The sequence below is a fragment of the Lemur catta genome, chromosome 3 (genome assembly GCF_020740605.2).
Source record: "Lemur catta isolate mLemCat1 chromosome 3, mLemCat1.pri, whole genome shotgun sequence".
NCBI lineage: Eukaryota > Metazoa > Chordata > Mammalia > Primates > Lemuridae > Lemur > Lemur catta.
This window is the reverse complement of record NC_059130.1, coordinates 6,199,336-6,223,802: the sequence shown is the minus strand read 5'-3', so window position 1 is coordinate 6,223,802 and position 24,467 is coordinate 6,199,336. Positions and strand designations below refer to the sequence as shown.

At 30.2% G+C, this 24,467-nt stretch overlaps 1 protein-coding gene across 1 annotated transcript in view; it reads left to right on the top strand.

Moving 5' to 3' along the window:
- Positions 1-24,467, top strand: part of COL11A1 (collagen type XI alpha 1 chain) — a 199,027-nt gene that overhangs the window by 59,995 nt on the left and 114,565 nt on the right. Inside the window, exons 6-20 of the mRNA XM_045546650.1 lie at positions 3,546-3,662; positions 4,270-4,362; positions 6,640-6,894; positions 7,512-7,574; positions 9,062-9,103; positions 10,060-10,122; positions 12,176-12,250; positions 13,337-13,420; positions 15,569-15,625; positions 19,057-19,110; positions 21,959-22,012; positions 22,131-22,184; positions 22,351-22,404; positions 23,586-23,639; positions 23,765-23,809. Of these exons, the coding sequence (XP_045402606.1) occupies positions 3,546-3,662; positions 4,270-4,362; positions 6,640-6,894; positions 7,512-7,574; positions 9,062-9,103; positions 10,060-10,122; positions 12,176-12,250; positions 13,337-13,420; positions 15,569-15,625; positions 19,057-19,110; positions 21,959-22,012; positions 22,131-22,184; positions 22,351-22,404; positions 23,586-23,639; positions 23,765-23,809 (1,164 nt within the window). The remainder of the gene's footprint in view (positions 1-3,545; positions 3,663-4,269; positions 4,363-6,639; positions 6,895-7,511; positions 7,575-9,061; positions 9,104-10,059; positions 10,123-12,175; positions 12,251-13,336; positions 13,421-15,568; positions 15,626-19,056; positions 19,111-21,958; positions 22,013-22,130; positions 22,185-22,350; positions 22,405-23,585; positions 23,640-23,764; positions 23,810-24,467) is intronic.

Sequence of the window (24,467 nt, the reverse complement as noted above, 5' to 3'; positions counted from 1 at the left end):
TATTGAATGTGTCACAATGAAAAAAGTTTTATTTTAAGAAATAATTAATTCTCACTTTTTCCCCTAACTCTAAATTATATCGATGCTTCAATAATAAGATAACAATTCTACACTAGTATAAACAACTAGTTAATCAAATTAGTAAGCAGTCTTTATATTAACTTTGAATTCTATCCGGTAATATGTTATATTACAAATACACATTTTAATATTTTATCTTCAGATGTTTTACGTATACAAAATAGTAATGCAATTGTTATTTGCCGGTGAATAAAGAACATAAGGTATAATATGGAGCATCAACCATACGTGTACTTTATGTTGCTTAATTTTTTATTAATTTGTGACACTGCATATTTATTATTCTAATTTGGATTAATAAATATGTTAATTTTTTAAATGAATTAATCCAAGTATGCTTTTTCCAACTTGTAATCTTCTCTACTTAATATCCTTTAGATAACTTATCCTAATCCATTCTTAAGATTCAAATGGTTATATGCTTGGCACAACACTGCATCATCACAATAGAGTGAGAGATGTATAATGTAAACAGCTTTCATTTCAGTGATAACATCATCAAATTTTAATTCTGTTTGAACACACACATGCCATTTACATAGAAGACTAATTAAAATTATGATGGTTTTGAGATTTTTTTCATCAAGTTAAATGATCTTTCTATAAGAAATGAGAAGTTAAATCTATAGATAATCCCTTCCTATTTAGTATCACGATACTATATTATGCCTTATATATAGTAGGCGACTGATACCTTTTTATAAAGGATTAAAGAGGAAAATAAAGCAAAGAAAGATAATATTTTATAAAGGAATTTAAAATAATAATTAACTTCCCCAAATATATTACCTTAATTGTCATTTCACTTAAAATTTATCATATATGCTAGTTATCACAGATGCACAGGTTTTTACTTATGTAAGTATTTTTCCAACAAATTAAGTAAGAGCAGACCTTATGACATTTACAGAAGACGATACTTTCTGCTCCCGTACTCTGATTTTTGCTAGACTACTCACAGATCAAAGTTCAAATCACTCCATTACTGCATGTCTTTTTTGCATATATTCATCTGATTCATTATAGCTAGTTCTTTCTTCTCTACCTGTCCTAAGCCATCCTCAAAATTCCATAGTGAGACGGGAGAATCATCTCCAAAAATAGGTTTTTAGGCTTCATGTAGATGAGCAATGTCTTGAGTATACTCAATACCATCAAAATAGGGAGGCTGTGCAGATAAACAGGAGAACAAAAGCAGTGATCTCTTCATTGACTCCTGAATAAACTCTAAGAGATTAAAGATGCACTTTAGTGCCTGAGGAGGTGAGCATGTTAGTTCCTCCATTCTTCCACAGCCAGTCTGGTTTGTTTTCATTTGGAAAGCGTTAAAAAAAAAAAAAAAAGAGAGAGAATTATGGAGGTTAGAAGAGGTTTCCTCCTGCAAGAAAAAAACATGATATAAAGTTAATTGGCTACTTTGGCGCAAGTTTATATATATGCCTAAATAGCAACTTAAAATGCATTTAAATTGTCCATATTTAAAATTAGTCCTTTATACCTTTACTTATTGTTTTTATGTTTTTAAAATTCATTGTAAATATACATGATTCTGAAAGTCTGCCTAATTTTAAAATTCTAAAGCATAAAATAAACTGGAAAATCTTTTTTTTTTTTCACATTTTACTGCAAGGTGGCAGCTGGTAGTTATAGAAATCCAATATTTCTTATTCCAACATTGGTGACTATAACTCAGAAAAATTGCTCAGTAGATAATATTCAGTCTCCATAAATGTCTATTTAATATGAAGCTAAGTTTGATACTTGTTTTATTTACTTAATAATGTTATTAATAATGCTTAAATTAAATTTCCTGGAAATAGTTGGCATTTTGTTTTGTTTGCAAGGGTATGATATAATGGAAATACTTAAAGTGATATATATATATACACTTTTCTATTTTACCAAATTCTATATAATTTCTAATAAAAATAAAGCTTTGTTGAATTACTTCTAATGTATATTCATTGATAATGAAGCTATTTCTAGAGGGATAAAATTATAAATCTGTTTATTAATTATATTAAATTGGAGTTTTTACACTCTTAAAGAACACTAAAGGCATGTCTGTGTTTATAGTTAATATATCAATATGACCTTCAGCTGAATCATCTAGAAAACTTCACTCTAGTGGGGAGGTATCATTAAGGACAAGATGTATAATATTGTTGCCACAGGATCAGTTTTGGATATGTATCATTATGTCTTTGTGAAATTGGCATTCATTTTCATTGCTATACCTAATAGAGTTTATTAGAGGGCACTCTGATCACAATTTTCTAAAAGATTTGTGGCCAACAGTTATTTTGCTGGCAGATTAAAAGACATTAGAGAAGAGAGGTCCAGTTGGGACATAATTGGAATATTACCAAATACAGTACTTAAGGAATTTTATATATATAGGTTGCTTTTAGCATCTATATGTATATATTTTAGAGTTTCAGCTTGTTTGCTACTTAATTTTTTATGCTATTATGATCTTAGTGTATTTAGCTATTTTGATTAAAACAAGATTTATTTATATTTCATAATATCTACATTCTTGATTAAAAATTATAATTTTTGTAAAGATATTTAGCTTTGGAGTTAAACATATTATTTTTCTTATCATTCAATAGGTATGATTATCTTTTACCTTCCTCTGTTAGGAAACATACCTCTCCCCAATTTTGTTCTTTCAATACCAAAAAATCTAATATAAAATACTATTTTCTAATGCGAATTCGGTTTAAGTAGTTTAAGATGCCCAAGCGGTATTATCTTTTTTCAGTAAAGAAAAAAAGCAATAATTTCAAAGATAGAAATAATGTGTTAGTTATAAGCATATTTAATTTTAAATCTTTTAATGTCTCAATTATTTTGTGCACATTTTGATCTTAGATAATACATTTAAGATTTTATTTTTCCATTGATTAGAGTTTCAAATGGAATCTAGACTTATTTCATGTTCCTCTTTCCCTCCCTCTCTCCCCTTTCCTATCTCATAATAGATATGAAAGTCCTTTTGTACTTGAAAAGAATACTTTCCACATTTTATTTTCAAACATGTAGTTTAATAATAAAAAAAGTACCCATTAATGATGTAAAAACTCATAGGGGAACACTGGGCAGGAATTTTCACAAATCAGAAGTAAAACGAATATTTGACAGCTATGTCCAAGTACATAATTGCTATATTTGAATTAACATTCATTAATTAAAAGTTTGAATTATTATTCAAAACTTTTAGTTTTCTCAAGATTCTAACCACTATTCTGCACATAGGATGCGTGCTTTGTTACTCCTATGTTATTATACTCTGTATAAGACAGTATAATACTTCTATGTAATATAAAATGACTTTAAATAACAGTATTTCCTTGTCTCTTAACTTTTACAACAAGTAATAGTTAAGATGACTCCCACCTTGTTAATAGTATTACTTGCAACTAACAACATTGCCTGATATTTTTTCCTTTGCAATGTAGTATGCACCTGAGGATTTAATCGAATATGACTATGAGTATGGGGAAGCAGAATATAAAGAGGCTGAGAGTGTAACAGAGGGACCCCCTGTAACTGAGGAGACAATAGCACAAACGGAGGTAAAAACAAAGCAGTGCCTTTATCTGTGGTGTCCTGCTGTTCATCATCCTGTGGTTCCTTATTTTGACTATTCCTCACACTTATCATAAACCTTTCATTCGTCTTACTTCTCTGAACCAATAACTGTGGTTTTTATTTGACAGTAGCTGTCCTGAAGAACGATGCCTGTTTCACTTTTGCTTACCCTTCCTTTCATCCGTGCTCTTTATTTCCCTTCTCACTTTATTTATGTTTTCCATTCCATCTTTCACCACATTTTACAGAAAAAGAAATCCAATTTCAAAAAGAAGACGAGGACAGTGGCCACTAACTCAAAGGAAAAGTCCAAAAAGTTTACACCCCCCAAATCTGAAAAATTTTCATCCAAGAAGAAGAAAAGTTATCAAGCATCAGCAAAAGCCAAACTAGGGGTAAAGGTAGCCAAGAAAAAGCAATCAAGATCTATCCTAGATAAGCTGGAAGATCTCTGATGATGAGTCATAGTCTTAACCCAACTAGATAAATACTCATTTGGCTAATACTATAACCCAATTAAATCATGATTTCCATATATTTGGGATTACTTTACATGTTTACTAACTGTCTTTCTTCTGAATTTATCATTAGGCAAATATTGTTGATGATTTTCAAGATTACAACTATGGAACAATGGAAAGCTATCAGACAGAAGCTCCTAGGCGTGTATCTGGATCAAATGAGGTAATTAATACCCATTGATGGTATTAAACACAGGCCAACTTTTTAAAGTCTGTAATATATTTTAATATACTTCACTCTGGAAAAATCTATAATCTCTCAAACGTCTGATTTTTTTTTTTCTTTTACTAAGAGAAACAATAGCATTGGTTCACTATTATTAAAAACAGTTCATTTGAAATCAGTTTCAATTCAGGTTTTGCATGACTCTTCGCTTCATGCAAATGCTAAATTGATCAGACTGAATTGGCTTGTCAACATTTTGTTGATTGCTCTTGTAATTAAGCAAGCTTTTCAACATGTTGTGACGAAGGGTGCTCACAACATGATCCTTCTGTGAGGAATCCTCTAAAGTGAAAATTGTATCATGAAATGATACAATTAAAATTTATTTCATCTGACAAATAATCATGCATTTTCATGACAGCAAGCGTTTGGAGAAAATGTAGCATTAGTGCATTTTAATAACTATTTACATTTTCTTTTTCTTTTTTTTGAGACAGAGTCTTGCTCTGTCGCCTGGGCTAGAGTGCCGTGGCATCGGCCTAGCCCACAGCAACCTCAAACTCCTGGGCTCAAGTGATCCTCCTGCTTTAGCCTCCTCAGTAGCTGAGACTACAGGGGCACGTCACCATGTCTGGCTGATTTTTTCTATTTTTAGTAGAGACGGATCTCACTCTTGCTCAGGCTGGTCTCAAACTCCTGACCTCAAGCAATCTTCTCACCACAGCCTCCCAGAGTTTTAGGATTACAGGCGTTAGCCTCCTCATCCTGCCTACATTTTCAAACTTGTTAGGAGCGTAATGTTAATTATTGTTAAAATTTATCTTAACCTTGCTATTATTTTCTATGAAAATATTTATATATAGGTAAAAATAAATCTTACCGAATTTCATATTGCACATGCATTCTGATCATTAAAAAGTCAGCATATGATTTAGTTTAACTTTGTTAAATATCTGGCATACATCTCTTTATAATTTTATCAGAAAATGAATATAATGACTATGTGAGTAATATAGTTATCAGAAAATTTATATAAAATGTGTCCCATTGAGATAAATAAACAGTGCTTTACAGGCAAACACAAAACTTAGAATAGTAAAAATTTAGGGTGAGAATGGATTTTAAGTTTCTTTTAGTTTAAATTAGTAGTCTTCCAAAAATGAATATATTGATTCGAGATATTTATCTACGTACTCAAATTCATCCAGCTTTTTAGTTCACAGCAATGACTATAATAATATTCTGATGAAAGAAAATATGCAACCTCTATAGACAGTATATATTCCTAATCTAAGAGTCTTAAAATATCCATATTATGGTTACTGGACATTTTATTTTAAAAATTGCTACATTAATCATTTAGCCACATATTTTCATTCACATGATTTTATGTTATACTACTTATTTATTCAATATTGCTCTATGATCTAGACTCACTATATCATGGAAGTTACTTTCAAAATGAAATTTAAAAAGGAGCAATATAAATTGATTTGAACATCATCAAAATCAAAATAAGAACAAAATTAACATAATAAATGTGATTCAAATTTATTCTATTGTTGAGGAATTACTTATGAGAAAAAGAAAATTATATCAGGTTTATTTTCTATATCTCTGAGGAAGTATTATTCATATAACTTTTACTTTTAAGTTAACATTTATTCCCTATTCTTCATAAGATTGTACAGTGATATGTTATATTTCATTGTCTTAAATTTTGAGAACTATAATTTATATTTTATTTACTTTAAAGACTGCTTTGTCTAAATACTACATCCCTACATGTGAAATACTCTGCATAATCATTGCAATGATAAATCTCAATTTATGTTTGCATTATAATTTTATTAATAGGATGAGAGTCAAACTTACATGGCTTATCATGTAGAGCAAGTGTATTCTATAATAATGTTCTGTGAGATTTAAAAATTAAGCAAAGCTTTTTCTATATGCATATTTTGTTGTTCAAATATTAAACTCTAAATATCAAGTTGACTAACAAGTTCTTTTTCAATGGAACAAGCAAATACACATGTTGACTCCATGTGAATATTTGCAGTTTATTGGGAAAAGTGCTTTGAAAGCAATATCTCTTTGTACATGCCAATGTACAAATGTATTTCTTTCAGTAATACTGAAAGCTTACCCTTCTAGGCCTTTAGAGTCGCTTGAATACAATTGCTTCTCATCAAACTGTAATTCCAAATGCTTACCTTGCTTTACTAACAGTAAACTTCGTGTTCTCCAATTCCTTGCAACTTAAATTAATAGCCAAATCCAGTTGAAGAAGTATTTGCTGAAGAATATCTAACTGGAGAGGATTATGATTCCCAGAGGAAAAATTCAGAGGATACACTATATGAAAACAAAGATATAGACGACAGGGACTCTGATCTTCTGGTAGATGGAGATTTAGGCGAATATGATTTTTATGAATATAAAGAATATGAAGATAAACCAACAAGCCCCCCTAATGAAGAATTTGGTCCAGGTGTACCGGCAGAAACTGATATTACAGAAACAAGCGTAAGTTGACATTACGCTCTGTGTCACTGTGTGTCTTATTTTGGAGATATTGTCATGTTCATATTGATGTTTCAGGGTTAAAATATAGGTTGAGTTCTTATGTAAATTATGAATACTTGTCACTAATTATAACACCTTAATAGATTCTTCCATATGGAAATCTTCAGCAGTTGTATATCTGGCCATACTACTGGAAAAATACAATCTTAAAAAGAATTGCATCAAAAATTTATTAACATTAATAAGATTAAAATATAGTCATTGTTATTCTGAGTAGCAAGTCTAATTTCTGATTTTTAGACTATTTCATTAAACTTAATTTGATGACATTTCTTAATGCTTTGGAGTAATAATTGAGGTCGATAGATACATTTATCTTTTTGTAGTGTGTTTTTAAGAAGCAGAATCTCTTTCAAGATTCAGTATTAATGTTTATTATGCTTTCCTTTTTATTTTTTTCCCCTATTTAAACCTTTAAAAGGTTTGTATTTAAAAAAAAAACACATTTTAATAGGTTGTTTTAAATATGTTTAGATTACTAAAATTCCTTTTTAAAAATGGAAATGGCCTTATTAACTTACAGAGATTGAGGCTGTTTTGAATTTTTCACTCAACAGATAAATGGCCACGGTGCATATGGAGAAAAAGGACAGAAAGGAGAGCCAGCAGTGGTTGAGCCCGTAAGTACCGGTGTAAATGCATGTCAAAGGTTGGTAAAATTGTTAAATTTATATTATGAACCATCATCACATTCAGTTTTTATGTATGTTCATGTATTAACATTGGCAATCCTGGTTTCCAAATGTTTATAATTTGCCACAAATAAATAAGTTAATAAGACCCTTTCTAGAGAAGTGGAATTTCAGTAAACCAAAACATTATAGATATACACAATTTCAGAATTTGAAAATGGCTAAGATTTTTTTGTTGTTGTTGAATTCTCTCATTTTAAACCTAAGGAATCTGAGATCTAAAGGGTTTTAATAACTTTCTTGAGGTTTTAAATGTTTGGCCATTAATATATAACAGGAATTTAGCTTTTCTAGCTTTCAATTCAATGATTTTTTTCCTCTAATCTCTGTAACTTGACATTATTAGGAATATGTTATTTGACACAGATACGTATTTGTTACATATCCAAATTGCATCCTGCAATAATATAAAAATATTTTTTAAAATTCACTTCCTTTTAATCCATGGAAAAAAAACTCTTATTCACTCCAAAATTGATTCTTTAAAATTTATATTAATGTTATTACTACTCATGATATTGGCAAGGAAAAATTCTTACTAGGAAACAATTTTACTATTGCTTTCCCCTAATCAGAAACTTGGGAAAACTGTGTTAGAACTAAAAGTAGTATATTTATTTAACAGTTTGCTTCATGGTCAACATGAAAAACACTTCAGAAATTTCATGGGCATAAAAATTGAAAAAGAGAGAGAATAAATATAAAGATAAAAAAGATACAGTTTTAAGGACCAGATTGGCTATCTATTCCATTATTCCAAAATCATGCCATGCCCACCAAAGGCTTTAAAAATATTTTTTCAGGATGAATCAGTTCTTATTAGAAAATTTTACAACCACCTTTTAACATGACTTTACAATTTTCAGCAGTCTAAAGTTGCAGTAAAATCATAAATCTTTTAGAATTGAGTTCTTATCCTGAAAGAGTACTATATTCTTTTGCTTATTAAGAGCTTATCTCACATTTATCTATATTTCTTTTAACGGGACTTTTCTTCCAATTCCTTGAATTAAAGTGTTTAAGTGTCACTTCCATTCATTCATTCACACAGCACATACTTACTAAGTTCCTGCTTTGTGCCAGGGATTATTCTGGGTGCTAGGGAAAACTTGAGAGAATGTGTTGTCTACCCTTCTTGGGAGCACTTTGTATATTCTCCTCTGTAATATTATTTACCGTAATATTTATTTTCTCTTCAGTTAGTTCACAGATTCTCTGAAGACAGGGAGTATGTTTTCCCTCATTTTAAATTTCTTCCTTTCCCTATGCAAAAATGTTTGTAATTGATTTTATATGGTAAGAAGAGACAATTCACTTTTTAACATGCAATGATATAGTTCTTTCTTACAGTGACTTAGTTAATAAACTGAGGGTTATATTTCCTTGGTAAAGATGTTTATCCTTTTTTATTATAGGGAATGCTTGTTGAAGGACCACCAGGGCCAGCAGGACCTGCAGTATGTAAATGTTTTATGATGGCTTTTATCTTTATTTTTTTATATTCAGATATAAGATTTCTGTCACATCATTTTAATTTGCATATTTTAGACTAATTTGAGTATTATAGAGAAAACATTGATTCAGAGGAGCTGGTAGCATTGAACTGCCTTCTAAGATGTCTATTCAAGTGATATTCTTTTAAGTGCACTGGAATTAAATTTTGTTTTAAATATTTTTGTTGCTTAAATATCTCTGCATCTTCTAACCTCATTTTCATCTTTCCACCTGAAAATTGTAACAGTGAAGAAAAGCCGTGCTTATTTATATTGCAGAGGTATGGTTACAGCTCAATGAATGGAATTGGGAATTCTAGGTAGACTGTAGCTGCCTCCTCTATACATCCGTATGGAGGGATTATCAGATTCCATTGATTTCCTGCTGAGGCTGATGTTACTTGGTGTGTTTATTCTCAGGTGGCTGTACTGATAGGACCTTGTAAGACATCCTCTTTTTGTGGCATCAATTAAATTCTTGCCACCTGAAATAATATATGATACTGATACCTTTAAATACTTTTACTTATAAAAGAAAATATAAAAATGGCTCCAAGCTAAATGATGTCTACATTTTCAATTTTGCTGTCTATTTTTGAGATCTAATTTTATGAGGGTACCATTTCTTTAGTAAGAACTGGGAACCAATTCCCAGTCCCAATACTCAGGGACTTTATATTGGCATGCTCTCCTTTCCTGTTTTTCTTGGAATGTTTGCCTCCTTTCTGAGAGGAGGAGCTAGCTACAAAGTGATTTCTATATGATGTCTTTTCAGAGGAAGAGAAATAGGCCAGTTGTTTAGGAGACAAGTGTATATTTATGAATATAAATGAATTCTTATTTGATTTTAGTAAGATGAATTTGCCTGAGAACTAGTGAGATTAGGAATCTGACTCAGTTTATGGTGTGTTTCTCTACAGGGTCTTATGGGTCCTCCAGGTCTCCAAGGCCCCTCTGGACCCCCTGGTGATCCCGGCGATAGGGTGAGTGAAAGGGTATCTTCTTACAAAAACATGGAACACAGATTAAAAGATTTTAAAAATATTCCACGAATTTAACACGTTACCCTTTTTGGAGGTGGGCGGGGTATGGATGAGAAGGCTATGAAATCAATGTTGCACATTTCGATTAACTTTTTAAACTATTATTTTCAAGTGAGGGTAAGGAATGTGCATTTATCTTTGGTAGAATTAGTAAGCAAACATTTGTTCTCAGCTGATTTCTGTATTGATATGAACTTATTAGATTCCATTCTTCAAATTTGAATTCCAGACATACTTTCCAGTCATTCCCACTGATATTTAGTTTGATGCTGTTAGAATGAGTTAATCAACCCAAAGTCTACTTTGAAGGTCAAGTCCTGGATTACCTGGTGAAATATCTCATTGTTTTGAGTTTCTCCAAACTCTTCTTGTAAAATATTTTCCCCTTTTTTTCTCATCCTTGTGTAGCCAATAACTTTGTGCTGTGTTTTTTCTTTTGCTCTTTTAAAAATAGCAGATCAGTGATACAAATGGCTTATACTTTTTATATATTTTCAATTTAAAGAAGGCAAAAAGTCTTTATAATTTAAATTTTAAGGAAGGAAGATTTTAAAATATTTGAGAAATCCTAGTCTGGCTGAGAGCTATTTAAAGTTAAATGACATGAGTAGTATATTATGCAAACACTGCATAATTTTTTATTTAAAATAAAATTTATAAGACTAGTTTTTCTTACATGGTCTGCTTTCTTAATCTCACCTATACAATTTGACAGAGACATTTATTTGTAATCAGTCACTTCAGTTTATATTTTCTTATTTTTAAATTCCACCATATTTTCATGACCTCTTTGTATTCTGTAATTTATTGACTTTAAAACCCTATTTTTTGTTATAAACTCATCTCTTTACAGTGTGCCTTAACAAATATATACAAGTGATGTTACATATTTAGAAAATATTTTATTAAAGAGAAATTTTACCTATTGAGCTAGATTTGTTAGTATTTAACATAGTGATTTGTTTATAGAAGCCATTTTGGAATTTACTTTAACAGTTATATAAAGACTGTAGAAAATCTCTCTATATAATATTTTACATGAAATATAATCTTACAAGTCTAGAATCAATGTTAGCTTTTTTCGAAGAGTTAACTTTTATAAGAAATTCACATTTGAAAAGTGCTGCTGCATTTTTTTTTTATATCAAGTGCATCGTTTGAGTTGTATCTTTTTGTATCCAGTTATTGATTAATTTTAGAATTTTCCCCCTCTCTCTCAAGAATGACTGAGCTATGTAGAAGTGTTTCCTTACATTGAAAGACTGTATCTATGAGTCACATACTCATGCACAGGTGCATACTTTATATATTTAATAATCCCTGTAGTCACATACAGAACTTGGATTTCTAGACACCACAGTCACGGGTAAACTTCTACATGTGTATGCATATATGCTTCCATATATACACACTCTGAGTGTATTTCATCAGTAAGCATTCAGAATAAATTAGTGATTATCTATGATTGAAATTAACATGTGAAGATTAGTAATTATTTTCAAGTATCTATCTTGACAATAGTTACTTAAATTATCTATTTAAATAATCTATTAAATAAATAATACTTAAGTATCTGTTTAATACTTAAATATACCTTAAACTTATTCCTTAATTTTAAATAAAACTTTTATTATTTAGTTAAATTCTGTTATTATTTAACTGTAAAAACCAAACTTGAATTACTTGTTTTTCTCACACTGACTTCCCCCAAATATGTATGAACTCATTGTGTTACACAGTTTAAGGCTATAAATAATCTCTGAGCAAGATTCATATCATGATTTGATTATACATTAATAACCAAGCATTACTAAAATTATCTAAAGCTAGTGCAATGAAATACAATCCTTTCTAGGCATATTCACTAAAAGGAGATTAAATTAGGTGGAGAGGGCAAATGCAAATTAGGTAATGTAGACTTGTGTTATTTTACTTCTAATAAATTTTATTGTTTTATTTTTACTTATTTTGATTATTTCATTTATTTATCTAGGGCCCCCCAGGACGTCCTGGCTTACCAGGGGCTGATGGTCTGCCTGGTCCTCCTGGCACCATGTTGATGCTACCGGTATGTTTTTTATTGTTATAAAGATGACTTGATATCTTGTCATCTTATTTCTGAAAAATGTTGTTGAATTATATTACAGAGCAGTCAACTGAAATCCATTCTGTGAGGTAGAGATACTTGAAATCAAGCAGCCTTTGAGCTTGTAAAACTTAAAGGAAATTTTACCAAACAAAATTCTGGTAAATATCACTCTATACATTAGAATTAAGGTTTTATTATTTGATTACACTTTGGGCAAAAGAATTTTTCTTAATATTAATAGTCATGTGGTTTATACTGAGTTATATCATTAACAGGAATTTAATATGTTATTTTACAAAATATTACTATACTATTTATCACTATATAGATTGTAGTTGAATCTTTTTAAAGAAGATACATCTATTGTGTCAGTTTTTATTACTCAAAACTTATTTGCTTTACCATAAGATTTCTTCGCAAAGTTTTTGTTGGCCTAGTGCTCTGGGAAAAAATGTATTTATCAGTTTAAATGCAGTAAAGTTTCAAGAAATAACTATTTAGAGTGAAAAAAATGACTCGTGCTGCGTTTAGAGTTAAAATTAGAATAGATCTTTAGAATTTTATGGGGTAATAATAGCAAGAATCTATTTTATAATATAATTACTTAAGAATGGGTGAACAAAATAAACATATCTCAAGGAAAATTTCATCTGTGTTCATGAAGATTCCAAAAGTTTTGATAAACAAAATAGAGATTGATCTATAACCATGACTGAACTTAGTACATTTAGAATGTTTACAAATGAATCAATAATGTGGGTAATATTTGTACAGATAAAAAAGTCATGAGGGTTGATTCCAGAGGTTCAGAGATTATAGATTTTAAAATTGGAAAAGAATTTCCAGTCTCTTCCTCTACAAATGAGAACATATAGGGTAGAAAACTTCTATAAGAGGTAGAAGAAAAATGAAAAATAATCTAGGTCTCACGACATTATGGATTTTGGACTTTAATAAAATCCCATCATTTCAAGTAAGTGGTTTTTATCTAGTGACCAAGGCACCAAATTTGACATATTTGATAACGGCTAATTTTGAGTTTATTTATGTTATCTCTCTTCCAAGTTTCGTTATGGTGGTGATGGTTCCAAAGGACCAACCATCTCTGCTCAGGAAGCTCAGGCTCAGGCAATTCTTCAGCAAGCTCGGGTAAGAAAGGATAAAGATGTATTACTGTAAACTGACTCCGTGTCAAGTGTGTGTGTATGTGTGTGTGTATGTGTGTGTGTGTGTATGTTTGTATGTGTATGGAAGATACTACCATTATGAACAGGACACTTATTTCTGAATAGTATACTGATTATATAATTGGAAACATGCTAAAATTATATGTATTTTTCCAGTGGTGGCATTTATTAACTGAATATTATAGTTAAAGAACTGACACCTGCAATATTACCATATATAACTCTGGCAGTCTCCCACCACAACACACAAAATTTCTATTTTTTTTTTTTCAAAATTGATGATTTACAACTAATACTTCCTATCTTTCACATCTAGTTTTACTCTGCTAATGCATGTCAATAACTGATGACTTAAGATAATTAAGAGAATAAAGTTTGACATAAATTTGTTCCTCTTAATTTTCTGAATTATTTAAGATATCTCAAATAATCCAGAAAATTATTATAAATATCTTAGAGTTTTGTGTATATGAAAGTAACCTTCAAATGTATATCCAAAACTTTAATACTTATAATCTATAACATTTTTTCAAAATTCAGTTAATTTGGACACATCTTCAGTTTAAAACTCTTTGTCAGTTGAAAGCTTCCACTATCTGTAGAGTTATAAAACATATAATTACATTTGTGTCTTTTAATTAACTTCATTGCAACTAAAATGTACATGAGAAACTTAAGAATGGACGAGAAAGCAATTGAAAGTCATATAATACTTTTATTCATAGTATCGGTTTTCCTTTTAAGGAAGAAGGAAATGAAGGATATATGGTTGGTACGGATATGGTTATCCACTTCCTAACCAATATAAATCATTTCTGGAATAACTTTTTATTCATCATCATGAATTTATGCATGTATAAAATATCTGAAAACATAAGTGAAGACTGTAATTCACTCTTAATATTGTATATGTATTTCCTAAGTCTGTTAATCTAAAAAGATATCATTATTTGGTTACATTATGTATGATGATAATGAAAATTTTAAATATTTGTTTATTAGAACTTGGCATGATAGATATCTAAAAATATTTAAAATAATTCACCAGTTATTTCTACCATTTATTTTATAAATTACATTATTTTGAACAATTTTAAGGTAAATTATTTGAACTTAAATATTTTATGAGGCCATTGAATTCCTCATTTTATTAGTCCTCTTAACCTACTTGAAAAATAGGTAGCAAGCATTATAATTCCAATTTTTCAGATATTTAATCTCAAGGATTAAGAAGTGTATTGTCAAAAATCTCATGGTGAGTCAGTAGTGAAACTTTGGAGATCCTGCTGTTTTCATCTTGTGCACCTTTCTAATATGATTTTGCATTTATTTCTATTACAGTATTATTTTTGATATCTTTTGTGATAAATCTAAGTATTCATCTTTTGAGCTCTCTAATATTTGAAAATAGCACACCATACTAATTTAACATCTATCAAATTTTTATCTTTTGTACTGTGTGTTTCAGCTTTTCAAGTATGCTAATTTCACATTTCTAATATTCAGTGTAACAATAGTGCATGTCATCCATTTATTATGCCTATGATTATACAAAATAAATATATTCTTCTGTATAGCATTACATTTGAGATTTGTTAAAGGCACATATTATCATAACACATCCTGACCAATTTTGCTTTGTGCTGTCTGGCTTTTGTTATTATAATTTTTCCTAAACTATTCCTAGAAGAATTTTACTTAAACCTCAAATTGTTCACCTCTAAAAATATTTTATATGAGAATTGTGCCTATACATTTAAAAGAAAAAGACTATATATTATTCTGAAGTAAATTCAGAATAGAAAATTATCAAATATTGTCAGATTTGTTCTAAAATCTCTTAAAGTTTATTATTGATTAAATCATAACTATATACGTTATAATACTGTATATAAGTTAAAACAGTGTAAAAAATGTCTGATCCTTATTTAGATCTTTTGCCATTCTAGAAACTTGTAATTCTCCTGTAACCTGGCACTCTTTCTAGCATGTAGCTATTATACCTGTATTGATCATGTGTTATTTAAGGACAGTTTGTGCAGATGAATATTGTGCTTTAATATGCTCTTCCAGGGGCACATTACTGAACTTGATATGTTTTATTTTCTAGATTGCTCTGAGGGGCCCACCTGGCCCAATGGGTCTAACTGGAAGACCAGGTCCTGTGGTAGGTTACCCAAAAAAAATAATGTATTTTAAAATTTCCACATTAGTAGTTCCCTGTACAACTTCTGCTAGGTATTGTGAGTATCTCTGGCTGGTGAAAAATAGTATGCCTATATCTATTCATGTTATTGCTTTCATTAAAAAAAAAATCTCTTTCAATTAAGTTTTCAGTATGAAAAGGATTCAATGAAAAGTTTTAAATCAAGTAAATAAAATAAAAAAATATAATTGAGTCCCATGTCAAACTATTAATCTCAAACTACAATTATCAATTATTTGCCTATTATCCAGTTACCAAAATGTAATTTTACATTAAATTCTCAAGATTTAATTATATTAAACAGAATTTTCATTTAAAAAATATATTTGAGGCCAGGGAAAATCATTACACAATCTTAGGGGCAAGCAAGATACTTGGTTTAAACTGCAAATTGTTTCCATATGCCATGAGATGCTTCGGATATTAGAAAAATTATTTTTTCTTTTAGAGACTCTTGTAAAATGACAATGTATTATCTTTTCCTGACAAGCATGATAACAAGCTAAGGTAATTCAAATAGTTTTTCTAAAATATCTTCAAATATACTGAAATTTACCAAACATTAAACAGTGTACATGAAAAACACAATGATACTTTTGAAACCATATTTTTTCTTGAGGAAAGAACATGGTAGGATTCAAACCAGGATTCTCATATATTTTAGAATTAATGGAATAAATAATTTCTTCTTTAACTATTTAATTTTCAATATAAACAGCTGTTCCTACTATACTTTCATATGATTTCATCTGCTTTCAGTATGTTTTATGCAAATAAATCTATTTATAGGCTGTATTACTCTGAAAGTTAAAATCTTATCTGTGATGTACTTAGTAGATACTTATAACAAAACTATAGTGTTCAAATGTAAATCAACTACTTAGTCTTCTAATCATTTAATTTGCTTTACTGATCATATTAGGAGGACAGATAGTTTTCTTAATGTATTTTATTCAAGCATTTGATATGTAGTTCTCCATAAACATATTTTCCTAATTCAGTCTTGAAATTTCATAACACTGTGTATTTTGAAGGACTCTACATTCAATCCTATGAGCTCATGTAGGACATATGTTCTGATAAGATGTTTCACATAATTTAAATTACACACAGTTCTAAACACATTATCAAGTGTTTATCATGTACTTTTACTGTTCTGCTTTTCAAAATATGATAAGGAATATGGAAGATTCTATGACACTTAACAAATGAGGAAATAGAGTCAACATTTAATTGCTTGTTAGTGACTTAAATTTACATAATTGAGGAAAGTAAGCAGTATGCTACTGTTCTACAAAATTTGGGGGGAGAACAGTTACCTTGGTATTTTATTAAGGATAAGAATTCCTGGAGCCCTGAACTTGAGACTCTGATGTAGGTTCAGTTTTGGGACTAGGAACTATATTTTTAATGCATGCACCAGGTTGATTCCTATGGCCAACTATGTTTGGGAAACACTGCCATATATTATAGAATTTCAAATATCAGTCAAGGATCTCTGAAACTGGATTATCCAAAGGAATTTCATTATTTATTATCTTAACAACACAAGCAAATGGATCTATAGAGGCTAAGGGCAGTGATAAGCAAAACTAATAGATGCACATTGTATTAGTAGTTCTTGTTTTTACCAAATAGCCATTAAGGGCCAGTTTTCCACAATATGTTGGCAAAGAGAAAACATTGACAACTGTGTACACGTTCTCAATGTTATAGCCAAGATTAATTTTTTCTACTTAGCTCTTCGTTATGGAAAGTTTTAACTTCCTTAAATATGAAAGGTAGGTATTGAGAGAAAAAAGTCATATTTTTTTCAACATTATCTCTTGTATTTTTTTCCAAAACATGCATGTTTGATGTTTATGTCAAAATATCAAATTATTAGTCTTTCAAATATGTTAATTATAGAGTCTAAAAATATTGTATACATTCAGACTTAGAAAAGAAAGTCTACATCAATACTTCGACATAAAAATGTACATTTTTCCAATGAAAAATTATTTTATACAAATATTTTTACAAACAAATGGAGGACTATAACATAAAATATACAGGAAATGTAGAAAATAGTATTTTTTTCCTGTTCTGTTACTGTCAAGTTTGTGTGACAATTTTTTGAATAAGGGTTTGGGCAAAGTAATTATTTTCAGTAATTGAGTGTTAATGTTTTATTATTCATTAGTATTTTTATTTATATATTTATCATTAATATGTTAATTATTTGTGTAATAATGTTGAGTAGGTACTGCTTATATACAGAGGGTATAATGCAGTTAATTAAAAATAAATTTGAGTGCTCTGTAATTGCATTCAATTCAGATATATAATAATCTGATTTAATGTAGTTTTTCTCTTACAGTAATTTAGTTGCAAGAATTCGTGATTAGGAGGTTAAAAGTCATCATTCTTCTAATTTTTAAGATTAGAAAATTCATATTACTTGACTTTATGTATTTCTTGGGAGTCATATCAACAGTTATTTTTTACTTTGGAGCCACTGGAAGGCTATAGATGGTAACATTTCCAAACTTAGCATAACTTAATCTTTGTTATATAATACTTTTATACAATGCACAATTTAATAGAAAGTGTATGGATTTAAATAAATCAGAAACGTTTTAAACACACATAGTACTTCAGCATGAAGTAACTATAATCACCATGTTCACTTTTAATTTTCTAAAGTGTTTTGGGGATATGAATGGCCTAGTATTTATTTTTAAAACTCACAACTCCTTTAGAAAGCAATTTTGTATATTTTTTTAGTTAAGGTGCCACGTCCTAGTTGCAACTTTTAAATTATGTAAATGTTTTTAAGAGATGTTTGTTATAAAGACTGATTCCCAGGGGGAAAAACAAACCAATCTGGGAAAAAAATGCTTTGACATTATTTCAGAACAATTATAATGATAGCAAAAGCATTTGTTCTTGCCATTTTATTGCTATACAATTCAGTGTCTAAGAAATATCTGAGTATAAAAACAGTAACATTTTGTCAAATTCTTATTGTATAATATAAATTGATTCAGTGCATACCTGATTTGGTAAAAAATGTGTTACTCTAGTACTACACCACAGTACCTTATCATCATAAGTGTCTCATGGGATATCCATTAAAGAAAATTTCAATACGATTTGATGAGTTTGGCTTCTGTATAGTTAAACATAAAATATAGACCTTTAAATATAGTTCATAGACAGGAATACCATTAGTATGCTGAGAAGAGATATACTTTAATCAAAGGACTTGAACATTTTATTGTATGAATAAGATATTAATAGGATTAAATATATTTTAAATAATGTTTATTTATTTCATATGAAAGTGGTAGGATCAAAGTGGTTAGGGAATTGGTAAATTAAAGTATTATATCCTGAGTTTTTCTCCACAGGGGGGACCTGGTTCAGCTGGGGCCAAAGGTGAGAGTGGTGATCCAGGTCCACAGGTAAAAAAAAGAAAAAAAAATGTTCTTTTATTTTTTATTTTATCTAGTAGGGCAATTGAAGTATCTCCTATCTGTTTTATGAGTAGTGGAATTATTTACATTATCTTTAAACCCACATCACCTGTTTAAATTAAAAAATCCTGAGTGACCAGTTGACTGCCAATAACAGTTAATTTAAACAACAAGAAGATAATAAACCAGAGTAGGACAGGCCTGGAAGAAATAGACCTTCAGAATTCTATACTGGCAGGAGATTGTGCAGAGCAGAGCAAAACAACTGTCGTTGTACTTATACCAGTTCTGCCTTACAGCCATGTTTTCTGTGGAGGGTAAATGTAGCATGTTATCTTATAAAGGATGTTTAGTATATACTTAAAGGAACCTTCACAGAGTTGAGGAAATTAAGAGAAATTGTGAACATTTAAGCTGAAATTTTAGAGATGATCTTAGATTATATTTTCATGGTGCCAAATTAAAAATACTACTTTTTTGCTTAATGATGATAAGTAGGTAGAGCCATCACATTATGGAACATACTTATTCTACAAAACAGAAAAACAAAAAGTAACGTATTTTTAACATACATTTATTTTTAAATGAAAATGCTTCCTGATATATTAAAAAATATAAATTCAGATTGGGCCTCTCAAGTGACCATCCACTAATTCTTTTCTTCTTTTCAAATTAATTTTATTTTTGAAAATTATAAGAAAATTGAATTATGACATTTATATAAATAGGTATATATATTCTTTATAATCATCACAGCAACTGTCAGTAGAGAGAATAGTTGTATGACACTAACTTCTATAGGTGTCACTCCTGTACAGTGACATTTCCCCCAGTCCGTAACACCTGGCAACCATTGATCCGTTCTTTATCACTACAGTCTTATCTTTTTAAGAATACCATAAAAGGAACATCATGCATTATGTAATTTTTCCAGACTGGCTTCTTTGACACAGCACAGAGCCTTTGAGATCCATCACAGCTGATGAATGTGTCTATAGAGCTTTCTTTTTGTTGCTGAGTAGTATTCTATTGTATGTATTCGCCACAATTTATTTTGAAACGAAAGATATCCAGAGAAAACTAATAAAGGTGTTTGGGTGATGCGGGATGTGGCAGCCTTATTTTTTATGCTTGATTAACATTAGTATAAAAGGATGGAAAGCATTTGGAGGTTAACTGGGAATTGCATAAAAATATTGAAATTACACTACATGAAAATCTAGGGAGCTTATTCATTTGCAAAGTTTGTGAACTTTTTGATCAAACTCTTCTTTATAACACAGATGAAACTGAAAACCTGCTGCAGTATTTTTCTTGGATTTTGCAGTTTTTCCTAACTCCCTAAATGCAAAGAAAGAGATGTGATATCAAATGATGAATTATTTTCATTAAAAATTAAAAATATTTGTCCTTTTATTGTTTCCCATTGCTTTCCAATTAGAGTTTGGAGTAGAGTCTTCTCACTATAATAATTTTTTTAAAAGCTATATTCTTGGTTGGGCACGGTGGCTCATGCCTGTAATCCTAGCACTCTGGGAGGCTGAGGCAGGAGGATCGCTTGAGGTCAGAAGTTCAAGACTAGCCCGAGCAAGAATGAGACCCCATCTCTACTAAAAATAGAAAAAATTAGCCTGGCATGGTGGCATATGCCTGTAGTTCTAGCTCTTTGGGAGGCTGAGGCAAAGAGGATCTCATGAGCCCAAGAGTTTGAGGTTGCTGTGAGCTAGGCTGACACCATGGCACTCTAGCCAGGCAACAGAGTGAGACTCTGTCTAGAAAAATAGATAAACAAATAAAAAATAAAAACTATACTCTTTAATCTGTATTTCCTAGAGAATCCTTATTTTTTATTTCTAGAATGAACAGATTATGGTGGTCATAAAAATAATCTATATTTTCAAATGTGGGTTTCATTTTTCTGCTATGCTCACTATATGCATATCGTTTAAATTAACTTTAAAAGGAGTATGCAGTTAGTTAAATATAAAGGCTTATATAGTAATAATATTTATACTGGAACTACATTTGATCTATTATTAGCTGTGTAATTTTATTTTAAAACATATATTTTTGATCCCCACATAAGGTGTATTTTGATACATTATGTTGTACCGCTACTGAAGACAAAAATAATGCGTTAAGAATTTTTAACCTTCAGTATGATATAGCATGGTGCCAGTCAATATTTGCTTTAGGGATTGAGAAATTATCCTCCAGAATTTTGTTGATGGTAGAAGAAACATGTACCAGTCACTGTGCTAAATTGTAGGCATATAATGGAAAAAAACCGGATTTAGTCAAAGACTGTAGCAGTTAACAATCTAACAGGGGATTCACATATAAGAAAAAGCGATTGCAATCCAACATGGTAAGTGCAACAAAAGAAGAAGTATCGAGGAGAGAATGTCCAAAATATAAAGAAAAAGGTGAAGGAATGGGGATTGGAAAGAGAAGAGAAATGGGATGGATGATTGAGAGTGTGTTCTGTCAAGAAAAATGTAAAACCCCAAGATTTTGAGAATAAAATGAGTAATTGAGGATATTTTTAAAGTTTAATATACCCCATTATATTTTTTTGTTTAAACGTAATCACATGTCTACATATGGACTCAATAAGTAATATGATCTTTCTTTATAAGACGCCATTTAGAAAAAACTGATGCCTTTTTTTTTGCTTTATCTGAACTTTCACACAAAAATAATTTCCTATGTCTAAATCATTAAGGTGAAGTTAAGAAGATATTAATAACATTTTCTGAAACCAGCTCTCTTAATGTCATTGAATTTATTGATTAAGAAATCTATAATATGATTTAATTATGATTTTTTGATATAGGGCCCTCGGGGTGTCCAGGGTCCTCCTGGTCCAACGGGAAAACCTGGAAAGAGGGTATGGCTTATTTTCATTGTGTATTTTGAGGGCATCTGCAATGATCAATTATTTTGTTGTCTTTTACTCTCTGCTGGTAAGAATCCCTTTTGTTTAATGATGTTCTTGACATTATCAGGGTCGTCCAGGTGCTGATGGAGGAAGAGGAATGCCAGGAGAACCTGGGGCAAAGGTCAGGAGCTCATATCTTTGCATATTCAGGTTTTTTATGTCAGTCCACCCTGGGAAATTTTATATTTTACAATAAAATGTCTGAGTATGAAAGAATACATCGCATTCAAATTATGGTACATATCTAGACTGGGCATGTGACAATGATGATGATTATGGTTTTACAGGGAGATCGAGGATTTGATGGACTCCCAGGTCTGCCTGGTGACAAAGGTCATAGGGTAAGATACACCTATTACTTTTTGTCCAGAGATATTGATAATTGGGATATTATGAAATATTTTAAAATTGATACATTTTAAGAAATCAGAAGAAGAAGAAGATTAATTTTTACATTTGTCAATCCATTTAGTAAATTATAATATCTAATAGATACTTGGAGAAAGGTAAAATTACACATGTGCCATCAATGTAAGTTGTCTGATTATTTTTAGACACTAAAATACTCCTAGTACACAAACATAAATTGAGGTAGAATCTTTATGTACCTATATGTGGAAAATAATCACATTCATAGAAGAACAACTGTGGATATTTAATTTTACTCTAGTTTTTTGCTAATTGTCTTAATTTCCATTTTACATTTTGTCTGTGGAAATATACTCAAAAGAAAACATCTGTAGTCAGTCTGTCATTAATATAATAATATACTAGACACTATATAATTTCTTTTTGATGATATGAGCTTTCAGTCCAATGCCAGAGCTTATAATTTGCTAAGACTAAACAAAGCACCATGCTGAATAGCAATCCAGTAGATATATTTAGTGGAGAATTAAAGAGACAATCTCTCAAAGAAAGATCAGCTTTGGATTTTCACTGCTTTCTTTACCAGAAGTTAAGAATGAAGTTAAGACAAACTTCAAGTAAATCGGAGAAGGACAAAAGGGAAAAAGAAAAGAGAACTCTATGAATGTTTAGCCAAATATCTAGTGTATGCCTAACACGTCAAGATTAATATATAATTTTGTCTTTTTTAAAAAATCCAAAATTCCTTTAGTACTTGTGAGTTGTGCTGATTTAATATAAATTACTTAGAAGTAGAAAATATTTAAGGCAAAATTACCAAAGTGTTTCCATGTTTAAAACAATTTTTTAGCAAAATAATTTCTAAATGGTTTAGCTTGTAATAACTAAATGTTTGAAAATTATTTTGGGTGTTTATTTTTTATAAACTCTTTGCATTGAAAATTGAGGGAATATTTTTCCTAGCATACTAATATGTAAAGCCAGTTGAAGTTGTGAAATTATAATTAATCTGTGAAGTGCTCTGAGGCAAGCAAATAAAACATAAGCTTTTCTTGCCAAATGCCCTGTTATATTTGGTTAGGATGGCTACCTGATAGATTTGTAAACATTCTGCTTATTTCATATGCTAATCATATTCATATTTATTTAATAGGGTGAACGAGGTCCCCAAGGTCCTCCAGGCCCTCCTGGTGATGATGGAATGAGGGTATATTAAGACTTTTTGCCATTTTTTAAATAAATATTTAAAATTAAAACATAAGAGAACAAAATCGTGCTGAAATGGTACATTGTCTAAACACTCTACCCTCCTGTTCATTTTGTCAATGACAGGGAGAAGATGGAGAAATAGGACCAAGGGGCCTTCCAGGTGAAGCTGTAAGCAACTTTCTCTGTTTCTTTTTAAATAACAATATTTCTTTTTTTGAGTAATTGTGTCTGGTATCATACATATAAAAGCAATAATAAACTCAGGTAAATGTCGCAGTCTTACCTAAGCTAACCAGATAATTGTCATGTAAAAAAATAGAGAGAGAACTCCTCTTTTGTCATAGAGAAAAACCTTAGAAAATTGAAAGAAGAATGTGGAATGTAACATCTTTAATTAAAAAGTCAAATAGGTTCAAGCAAATGGGAGAGACAGTAAATTATTGTATTGACTTTTCTAAAGAAGTTAAAGAAGGTAAGCAGGTGGAGGAGGGGGAATGAAAAGAGGAAGAGAGAGGACGTGTAAATAGTAATAATTTAAGAAATCTTCTCTCGAGAATGCTTTCTTTAACCTGCATATATAGTTATCCAGCTGTCTGTTTCTATCCCTCAATGGATGCTATCTCAAGATGGAATTTGCCTAAATGTAAAATAAATGAGATTCCAGACTATTCTATTTGTGTTGTCTATCTGACTGAATACTAAGATTCAGTGTTGCCATTCAAAAGTGCCTTATTTAAAGTATTAAACTATTTCCTATTTTAAACATTTCCTTGGTGATGCGTGTGTAAATGTATAAACTAAAAGATACACAGTTTATGTATCAAAG